We start from the raw sequence: 11,126 nt of genomic DNA, 5'->3' as shown, positions 1-11,126 counted from the left end.
CTTCACTCGCAGTCAGGCAAGCACCAGCAAAGCAGCAGAGCCTCCCACCTTCCCCGTCCTCACCACCGCCACACCACCACCATGCAGAGGGACAAGACCAAAGAACAGCTTATTGACTTTAAAAACAGCCAAAAGGTGAGCGGCAGGGAAATGTTATAGCTACCTCTTAAATATGATGACGTTTATGTGTATTTTATTCTTATCATTGACAGATATTTATATTCAAGTTAGGTGAGACAAATGGGCAGTCAATAGTAGGCTATCCTCTTTACCATTAGTGATGTCTCGTAAACTTAGTTAACTCGTACGATAGCATAGAAAGCTACAGAAAACATTCACCTCTCTCTCTCTCTCTCTCTCTCTCTCTCTCTCTCTCTCTCGAGCTTGTTCTAACTCAGGCTAATAGAATTGTCGAGAGAAAGTAAAATGTCAGAAGTTTTCCCGTTATAGGAGAACGGCGTACATGTTTATTTGCAGATTTATTTGTTTAATAGCCTCTTCAGTTCGAGGATGTAGTGTTTAAATTTTGCTACCTACAGACGATGATGTTCAGTTTAGGAATCCTTTGAACGGTGTGTCACGAATATATCTATCACTGATCCATTCATTAAGATAGATAGATAGATTGATAGATAGGTAGGTAGGTAGATAGAGAGAGGGGGGGGAAGAAGAGGACAATATAAGGGAGGAGGGTGGTTGAGAGACAGAGAGAGGGGGGGCAATGTGAGGGAGGAGGGTGGTTGAGAGAGAGAGAGAGAGAGAGAGAGAGAGAGAGAGGCATAGAAGATTGCGTGGGGGATGGGGTGGTGTGGAGGGCTGGGGGTTGTGGTGGGGGTGGGGGGGTGGTGTTTATGTGGTCCTACTGAGTTGATTAATCTCAAGGCTGCTGATGTTACTGGGGGTTTAGAGTAGGGGGAGGGGTGTCTTTTGATGGGGGAGGGGGTGGGGGAAAAGGGAGGAGGTTGTTCTGATGGGGGGGGGGAGTGGAGAAGAGGGAGGAGGTTGTTGTGTTTGGGTAGGGGGTGTGGAAAAGGGAGGTGCTGTGTTGGGGGAGGGGGATGCAAGAAGATAATGTTGTGCCGGAGGTAGGGGGATGAGGAGGGGGGGATGGGCTTGTGTGTGGAGTAGGAAGGGGGGAGGGGATTGTCTTGGGGTAGGGGATGAGGAGGGGGAGGGGGTTGTGTTTGGAGTAAGGAGTGGGGATGGGGAAGGGGGGTTGTGGCGCCGACAGTCTTGAATGTGAATGCAGATCATGCTGATATAACAGTATTTTTTTTAACATACTGTATTTTGATTTTTACTACCATTATCATTTAATATTTTTATTATTATTATTATTATTATTATTATCATCATCATCATCATCATCATCATCATCATCATCATCATCATCATCATCATCTTATCCAGTGACTTATTTTTCTTTTAACTTTCTCCCCTTCGATTATATTCTGCTTGAGGGAGAGTTTGAATTGAAGGACTTAGATACAGTCTTCATTAACCCCTTCACTACTAGAGATCCTTTTTAGGCAGAATTAAATCGCCAAGTGTAAACCTGAGTAATGTATAAAGTATGGTCGTGAAGTAGGTAATGAAGTGAGGGTCATTATGAAGATGGTCGTGGGAAATAAAGAGGTAGCAGTGACCCAGGACCACTTCCCTATGCAAAGTGATAGGGAGTAACTTTTTTATTGATACTGTATGGAAAAGCTTCTTGGATTGCCTCTTATCTCACCTGACAACGCGAGGACCGGATTGCCTTCGAGAGAGAGAGAGAGAGTGAGAGAGAGAGAGAGAGTCGTAGAGGCTTATCTGGGGTTAGTGGGAACTGTGTGACCTTCATTTTCAAACCACAACGCACAAGCCCACACTGTGTTGCTGTGAGAGATGTTATGCCTCGTTCCCCCTTCCCCCCCACCCTCTTCATCCTAACTCTGTCTTCTCACGCCATCTCTCATGTCATCCCCCTCACCCCCACCTCAGATGTCATCCACCCCCTACCCCACCTCTCATGTCATCCCTTTCCACATCCTCACTCTGTCTATCCCCCATCACCCCACCTCTCATGTCATCCCCCAACACACCAGCCTCACCCTACCAATCCATCTATCCACCCTCCCCAACTTTCATATCATTCCCCCCATCCTTAGCATGTCTGCCCCCTTCACCCCACCTCTCATGTCATCTCTTCCCCATCCTCAGCCTGTCTATCCCCCTTACCCCACCTCCCCTGACCCCCCCCCCCCACATGTCTGTCCCTCCCTATGCATCTCTCTGTCCTTGACTTGCCTAATATTCTAGCTGTTCTCTCTATCCCTGCCTTCCCTCCTAGTACTGCACCTCTCCCTTCCTTCATGTCTTCCCCGGATACTTCTCCCTCCCTCTCCTCATACCCCTTTCCTCCCCTCCCTTGCCTAATACTTTTCCCTCCCTCTCCATATATCCTTCCCTCCCTCACTAATCTTCCTCATATATATAGTATTGTCACCCTTAGCCTTTTTTTTTTTTTTTAAATCCCCTTCCATTATACCAGTTTCCTCCCCTTATATCTCTGCCTCCTTCTCGTTATGATTATTATTATTAATTATTATTATTATTATTATCATTATTATTATTATTATTACTGCTACTACTACTGCTACTACTACTTTTAAAAAACATCACCTCCATCCATCGGGGAATTATATTGTGAAGATCTGCACCAACCTTGCTAATACAGTTCACCATTTGGAGTTGTAATGTGAAGGTTAACACCAACCCTCATATTACAATCCGTTGGTCCCAAGCACGCCAGCGGCTGTGGTTACCAATCATGTATTATTACTATTATTACTTTATTTATTGATATTACAGTGTATATAAAGACATTAAACTACTACTACTACTACTACTACTACTGCTACCACTACTGCTACCACTACCTACTACTGCCACAACTACTATCATCATCATCATCGTCTGTCTTCATTTTCTTCCTCTCTACAACAAGCATTTCTCCTTACTGACCTTCAACGCTGCCGCATCATCGCCCCCACTCCACCTTATCTCTTATCACCCTCACATCACCTCCCCTCTGCTGATGTGTCCTCCCTTATCTCTCTCTACAGCTCCCTCTTCTTCTGATATTATCTCTCTTGTTGATAATGTTTAATTCCTTGTGGTTTCTCTTCTTTCGTTATCTGTCTGTGTCATCACCACTGCTGATTCTCTCTCTCTCTCTCTCTCTCTGTTATCAATATTCTTCAGTTTAACCATAAAAATACCTCCTCAGTGACACTCTTATGCCTCTGACCTCGCATGCTATTTTTCCTCTTTTGTTATTTATTTTCTCTGTGTCTTTTCCTGCACTGCAGTTTTCTGCTTCTTTATCTCTGCCCTTTACCTCTGTCCCCTATATTTCTATCTCCTCTTATCTATGCCTGTGATATCGTGTTTCTGTATTTTCCTCATACGTCTCTCCACCTGTTTCGTTTCTAGCTCCACTGATATCTCTTTCTTCATTAATTTTCCTCTTTTGCTCTCCAGTTTTGTTTTCTGAATTATTGTTTTGATGGTGATGATGATGATGATGATGATGATTACCTTTATTATTATTTTTACTACTACTACTACTACTACTACTACTACTACTACTACTACTACTACCACCACCACCACCACCACCACCACCACCACCACCACCACCACCATTATTATTATTATTGTTTTTATTATTACTATCATTATCAAAATACTCTCACTGTTACCCTCAGACCCCCGATCGGCTGACCACTAGCCATGGGTGTCCCCTCCCCGACAAGCTGAACTCCCTGACAGTGGGGCCGCGGGGTCCTGTGCTGCTGCAGGATGTTCAACTCATTGACGAGATGGCACACTTCGACCGTGAGCGCATCCCAGAGAGGGTCGTTCACGCCAAGGGGGCCGGTACGTGGACCTTACCTGACATGACCTAGCCCTACCTGTCCTTATCTGACATCTAAGTTTACCTGCTTTTCATAGCTCCACCTGTCCTTACCTGACATTTTCTAAGCTTACCTGCCTTGTACTAGCCACACCTGTCCTTGGCTGGCCTTTTCTAAGCCTACCTGCCTTGATCTAACCTTACCAGTCCTTACCTGGCAAGTTCTGAGATTACCTGCCTTCCATAGCCCCACCTGTCCTTACCTGACATTTTCTAAGCTTACCTGCCTTGTACTAATACTTGTCCTTATCTAACTTTTTCTAAGCGTAACTTCCTACCATTTACTTTTCTTCGTTTTATTCCTTTTCTACCACTTATTATGATGAAGATGATGATGATAATAATGATGATGATGTTAATGATAATGATGATGTATGAATTATGTACAATGTCTCCAAAATGTGTCGTGCAGGAGGGAAGTGATGATATCCTAATGATCAGCAGAAGCTTCTGATGATCCAAGATTATTACTCTAATATCATTTGAAAATTTTTATGATACCTAAACTGGCTGTGAAACGTCTCAAACAAGCTATGTAGTTCATCCTAGAGAAAGTATGTTTATCGGTGTATGTGGAGTCGTCAGGCATTTTGTAATATGTTCATCCCCAGTGGTGTCAGGTTGTTTCGCCAGGGCAATGATGCATTTTGGAGGAAGTGTACAATATACGAGTAGGTAACAGCGCCTGATCCCTGTGGTGTCTTCTGCAGGAGCGTTCGGGTACTTTGAGGTGACCCACGACATCACCCGCTACACCAAGGCCAAGATCTTTAACGAGATTGGCAAGCGCACCCCCATGGCCGTCCGCTTCTCCACTGTGACCGGCGAGAGTGGATCAGGAGACACAGCCAGGTAACACGGTAGATTAGGAGCAGGAAGAGGATAGGCCAAGAACGAAAGGTTGGAGGAAGAGGAGAGGTAGACCAAGAACGAAGTTGGAGAAGAGGTAGCCTGGAAATGCAAGTTTGGAAGAGGAGGAGAGGTAGTCCAGGAATGAAAGTTTGCAGGTGGAGGAAATGCATTAGGAGGAGGAGGAGGAGGAGAAGCGGTAGCCCAAGAACAAGAGTAATAGCTAAAGGAGGAAAGGGAAACAAGAAGAATGGCTAAAGGAGGAGAGAAAAACGAGAATAGCGGCTAGAGCTGCATGTGGCTGAAGGTATATTGTGGTATGTAGATTTAAGCTTAGAAATTCTTGGCACAAAGGCATGAACTATCCTCCGTTGTAAATGTGCAGGGAATATTTAAGGTAACGTTATTGTCTGAGTAGCATTAAGACGTTTTTTTCATTTAGATACACTATGACTTTACAGACCCCTCAGAACTGTTGTCATATTATAAGTAATATGCCAATCACCATACCAAAGACCTGTGAATTTGATTTTTAATCCTACGGTTTTGGAAGTATGGGGAAAATTGCACCTAGAGCCTCCCTTTTCGGCCGATTCGTGTTTCCAGTGAGTTCAAAAGTTGTTATATGGATTTCCCCTCACTGTATGAATGTGGGAAAATAGGTGTGAACAATGAATGTACAGTAGGTAGCTATCTTCATATCTGGTGTCATCTTCAGTGTGACCCTACGTCGACTTTGACATTCTCAACTATGCCTCTTTGACTGTTGTTATCTTACTTCGGCTGTGGCCCTTGCTCATCTATGACCCTACTTAATCTATGACCCTACTTAATCTATGACCCCACCTCATCAATGGCCCTACTCAACTCAGGCCCTCCCTTCCCTGTGTGTCGCTACTTATATGACCCCATTTTCTGTACCGGCACTTTTATGATGCCACCTCAGCTTTGATGTAGCCTTGACTGTAACTTGATTAACCTCAATTATGACAGACTACCTCAACCGTGACCTGTCTCTCATCACAGGGACCCCCGAGGCTTTGCACTAAAGTTCTACACGGAGGACGGTAACTGGGATATGGTGGGCAACAACACGCCCATTTTCTTCATCAGGGACCCCGTCCTCTTCCCTTCCTTTGTCCACTGTGTCAAGAGGAACCCCGCCACCCATATGCCGGTACTTCACAGCCGTTTTTGGTACCTAGTGCTGGAGAGGGAGGCCTTCATGTGGTGGCACTGATATATCCAGGTCGCTCAACTGCCTGGCTACATGCTGTGTCCCTAAATGAGGATGGTGCACTGCAGGAGATCAGCATTAAGCCTGCAGTCCACCGGGTTCATGTTTCAGATGAAGCTGGGGTTACAACTCTATAAATTGCACTCGGTACTTCATGTTCATTATCTATACTTAATAGGTGGTTGGTATGGTATAAATTTTTTTCGGTACCTTATAGTTGTTTGTGGTATCTCATTTCTTCTTGATACGGTATCTTGCACCCTCCCTTACACTGCCTTTGTTCCTCACAGTACTTCATAGAAACAGCCTGGCCTTTTTTAGAATTTATTTTTTCAGTGTTTTGTTTAAAGGACAAACCTCTGCAGTAGCCTTAGCGTTTGGTTCCCTCTCTTTGACATATCTGGCTTTTACCATCTTAATTTTTACATCTGTGACAATGTTCCGAAAGTAATTTACATCTGTGACAAATATCTGGCAGTTGCTTATTATTATTATTATTATTATTATTATTATTATTATTATTATTATTTACCACTAAGGACATGGACATGTTCTGGGACTTCAACACCCTTCGTGAAGAGTCCATGCACCAGCTCAGCTTCTTCTTCTCGGACCGCGGCACTCCTGACGGCTTCAGGCACATGAACGGCTACGGATCCCACACTTATAAGCTCATCGACGCTCAGGGAAAAGCAGTGTATTGCAAGTTCCATTTCAAGACTGACCAGGGCATCAAGTGAGTTAGAGAGAGAGAGAGAAAGAGAGAGAAAGAGGGAGAAAGAGACTGCATGCACACCATATTACTTTCTACATTGTGTGTGTGTGTGTGTGTGTGTGTGTGTGTGTGGTCTCGTGTGCACAGCTAACCCTCACACATAAACATTCTCTCCCTAGGAACCTGAGCGCCCAAAGAGCACATCAACTGCTGGCCGATGATCCAAACTATGCTCTGAGGGACCTGTATAACGCCATATCGAATGGCAACTACCCGTCTTGGACCATGTATATCCAGGTGAGAGAGAGAGAGAGAGAGAGAGAGAGAGAGAGAGAGAGAGAGAGAGAGAGAGAGAGAGAGAGAGAGAGAGAGAGAACATATACGTAGAGGCTGTAGGAAGGCAGTGTGACGGTGTATTAGTATGGTTGGGACAAAAATGTAGTAAGATGTAGTGTAATACTTAAAAAGAATAATTAAGGAAATAACGAAATAAATAAATACAAAAGACTCACTTGTGATGGAGGTGTCACTTATAATTCTTCTGTGCCAGGTGATGACGTACGAGGAGGCAGAGAAGTGGCGGTTCAACCCATTTGACTTGACCAAGGTGTGGCCTCATGGGGAGTTCCCGCTCATCCAAGTCGGCAGATTCACCCTCGACCGCAACCCCAAGAGCTACTTTGGTGAGGTAGGTGCTGGCATGTCCGAACTGGGTATGTGAAGGTGTAGGATTATCGTTTTTGTTGTTTTGACCCCAAGCTTATCAGGACGTGAACCGAGTGGACTGCAGGCTGATGCTGCCCTTCTCCTGCACCTGCCATCCTCCATTCGTGGGATAGGGATAGACCTGAGGGACGCTTGTATAACTGGGCAGTAGAGACTTTTGGTTACTTCAGTGTCAGTACATGTAAAAAATTTGGGTTACATCTTCTTTATTACAGTCTTCAGTTTAAATAAAATACGAGTAAATTCTGTTCAGGTTAAGGCCAAAGCACCAGGAAAGAATCGCACAGTCTCTGTGATCAGTGTAATTGTGTAACTCTCAAACCGCCCCGTGGCTTGGTGTTAACAGGTAGAGCAGATGGCCTTCTCCCCATCCAACCTGGTGCCTGGTATTGACGTCTCCCCCGACAAGATGCTGCAGGCTCGTCTTTTTGCCTACAACGACACCCACCGTCACCGTCTTGGGGCAAACTTCTCCCAGATCCCCGTCAACTGCCCCTACAGAACCAACGCCCGGAACTACCAGCGTGATGGGCCCATGACTGTTACTGACAACCAGGTAGGGAGTTTGTAATTTTGTTCTCTCTTTCGAGGCGGGTTTATGATATTTAGCAACCCAGTGCTAAAGTGTAATGTGTAAAGATATTGCTAAAGAAGTGGCGCTTTGAAGTCTTCTGTAGGTGTGCCAGTAAGAATACGATACATAGAAAAGGAAATTATGGTGCATTTACGAGAGGTCTATGAAAATAACCGACACCCAGTTTTAAAATATTGTGGAAATGGTACCTGTGCTTGACATATAGGTCTGTATTCTCATCAGTTAAGGAAGCTCCCAGCACCTCTTAGTGATTTATTTTGGGGTACGGTTAGTGAATATCAGTTTCTATGTTATTTTTGCTGAGTATGTTGATATTTGTATTATATGACACAGAAGAGGATAGTAACGAGTAAAAGACAAAATAAGTCGCATAGAAAGAGGTGTCAGGGAACTTCCTTACCCGACGAGAATACAGGGCTAAGTCTTTTTCTTCCCCAACAGCCACTGGCCCCCAACTACTACCCCAACAGCTTCTCTGGACCAGAGAACTGCAAGTGCGGCGAGAACGAGCCGAAATTCAAGGTGTCTGGGGATGTTTCACGCTATAACTCTGCTGATGACGATAACTACACACAAGTCAGCGTCTTCTACCGCAAGGTGAGATAGATAGGTAGATAGACAGACAGACAGATAGACAGATAGATCGAATAGATAGATAGATCCCGTTCTCTCCAGCAGTTCCTTCTTCTTACATCACCGATCCGTCCAACCATCTCTTCTCACGGACGACACCAACGATTCCTTCCATTTCCCATTTCCCCTTCCTTTCTTCTCCCTCTCATCATTAGCTTTTCTTCTCAATATCTCTCCTTATTTTTCACCATGGCTTCTCTCTCATAGATCCTGGAAGAAGAGCAACATCGCCGTCTGCATATAATCACCAAAGTTCTGTATCAAACTCTCCTCCTCCCCACTATTTCTCCCTCCATACTTACCAGACGTCGGTTCTTCCTCCAAACCATCCCTTCATCTCTCCTCATCATCTTTCCATCCTATCCATTATTTCATCTCCCCACCATCTCCCCATCCGAACCATATCTCCAGTTCTCCTAATCATCTCTGTCTCCCTCATTCTCCATCTCTCCTCACCATCTCTCCATCCAGAGCTTCTCTCCAGTTCTTCTAGTTCTCTCTCCATCCCACCCATTTCTTCGCCTCTTCTCGCCATCTTTTCCTTCCATCTATCTCTCCATCTCTCCTTCTCACGGGCCGTTTCCCACAGAAAGTGAACAAGGAGAAAATCAGGAGAAAATCACCGATAAACTCTCTCTCTGGATCTCCTCCTTCTTCTCCTCCCCCCTCCTCTATCTCTCGAATATTTCCTCTTCCTTGCCATCCAACCGATTCTCCATCTCTCCCTCCCTCCTGACTACAGGTTCCCTCCCACAGGTACTGAGTGAAGAGGAGCGTCGCCGCCTGCACGAGAACATCGCCAGCGAGCTGGTGAAGGCGAAGGACTTCCTGCAGGAGAGAGCCATCAAGAACTTCAATCAGGTGTGCCCGGAGTACGGCAGGGGGGTCAGGGAGGCTCTGGAGAGGGCCAAACAGCGCGCCAACATCACCACTGCCTCTGCAGGATCCCACCTCTAAGCGATGGATTACTTGGCAGGCAAATTATTCCCCTGATCCCTCCAGTTCGTTGACGTGTTCTAGTGGTTTATGCTTGCTACTTCCAAACTATTTTATTCAACATGGGAAGGGCCTCTCGTCAAGAGAGGTTAGTGAGAGATGTACTGTATCTAACGTCTAAAAGTTCGAAAACTCTATATAAAAAATAAATAAAAATTGCCTAGAGAGAACCTGCTTCGAGTGAACAACTATAAAATACTAAATACGTCATGGGACTGAAGGGGTTACTACCAGAGATCCTCAACCACTTCACTCCGATGGCGTATATTTACATTCTCTTCTTGATGTTACCAAGCTAAAAATACTTATTACAAATCAAGTACCCTTCAATTAGCCAACATAATCATATTTCATCCTTGCCATCTCTGAGCGATTGTATTTAACGATTGAGAGACTTGTCTATCTGGAGGGGTTAGAGACAGTTTTCATTAGAGCCTAAAAATGATATATATGATCTCTAGTTTTGATTAACTTCTTTAAATTGAGAGGGCTTTCCTAGTATATTGAATTAATCCAGGGGTACCAAGGCATAAAATTGTTATGACATCATCGTAGTGAAGGGGCAGACTTTTTATTACTGTGCTTAACTGCTTGTGCTAATGGGTTTGTGGAATTATATAGCCAGCTATATATATCGATGCCAGTACAGGAGATATACAGGCAAACATATACACAGAAAGCCATTTTGGGTGACTTCTGTTATGGTTAAAGCCTAATACTGTATTCCTAGTTCATACATTTATTATTATTTTTTCTATATATTGCGCAACAGTAGCATGTTAGGGATATTTTCACTCCTGGTTTTCACACATGGCATGGTATACAGATAATAAAAATAAATAATAATAAAAAAAACATTCCTGTGTTCCTTGCAATAAGTTGTTATGTTAAATGTTATCGGTAAATTTGGTCAAAGGTTTGTGCATTGTCAGTAAAGGAAGAAGAATCTGCTGTTATTTTGTTTCCCTGAAGTATTGCGATCCAATCGGATTGAGCCGGTGAAGGTTTATATCCAAGGGATGGTTGGGGTTGATTGCTCATGTAATGCCACTCAGGGATAAGTGAGGCTGGTCACTCTCATCTTAAATGTCGGGACCAACTGCCTTGCCCCGGGCTCCTACGCTCTTCATGGGGCAGTGTAGGATTGGATGCTGGATGGATGGATTATTATTATTATTATTATTATTATTATTAATATCGGTAACAACAGTAGTAGTAGTAGTAGTAGTAGCAGTAGTAGTAGTAGTAACAACAGCATTAGTAATAATAGGCCTAGTAGTTGTAGTAGTAGTAGTACCTGTAGCAAGAGGAGAAGCAGCAGCAGCAGTAGCAGTAGTTGCAGTATAAGTAAAAATACATGACCAGAAGCTAAGACGGGTCGATTTACTTATTCCTGACCCATAGTTTCTGTTCA

The 11,126-nt window shown here is 44.2% G+C and overlaps 1 protein-coding gene across 1 annotated transcript; it reads left to right on the top strand.

Annotated features, from left to right (window-relative positions):
• LOC145415367 (catalase-like) lies at nt 1-10,660 on the top strand. The gene is made up of 10 exons (XM_080284651.1): nt 1-135; nt 3,753-3,924; nt 4,672-4,813; nt 5,837-5,987; nt 6,587-6,783; nt 6,942-7,059; nt 7,313-7,454; nt 7,839-8,044; nt 8,525-8,680; nt 9,473-10,660. Exons 1-10 carry the CDS (start codon nt 82-84, stop codon nt 9,671-9,673), a joined length of 1,539 nt encoding a protein of 512 aa, XP_080140777.1. The 5' UTR covers nt 1-81; the 3' UTR covers nt 9,674-10,660.
• The last annotated feature ends 466 nt before the right edge of the window (nt 10,661-11,126 follow it).

The sequence above is a fragment of the Coenobita brevimanus genome, chromosome 102 (genome assembly GCF_032717465.1).
Source record: "Coenobita brevimanus isolate Jiangsu-jjx chromosome 102, ASM3271746v2, whole genome shotgun sequence".
In the NCBI taxonomy this organism is placed as follows: Eukaryota; Metazoa; Arthropoda; class Malacostraca; order Decapoda; family Coenobitidae; genus Coenobita; species Coenobita brevimanus.
The sequence above is the reverse complement of the archived record's forward strand: the minus strand, read 5'-3'. Positions and strand labels throughout refer to the sequence as shown.

Bases quoted from the DNA above. Each gene is read 5' to 3' on its own strand.
- LOC145415367 (XM_080284651.1), top strand. From the start codon at position 82: ATGCAGAGGGACAAGACCAAAGAACAGCTTATTGACTTTAAAAACAGC. The intron at 6,784-6,941 runs GTGAGTTAGAGA...TTCTCTCCCTAG, and splicing joins AAGACTGACCAGGGCATCAA to GAACCTGAGCGCCCAAAGAG. The intron at 7,455-7,838 runs GTGCTGGCATGT...GTTAACAGGTAG, and splicing joins GAGCTACTTTGGTGAGGTAG to AGCAGATGGCCTTCTCCCCA.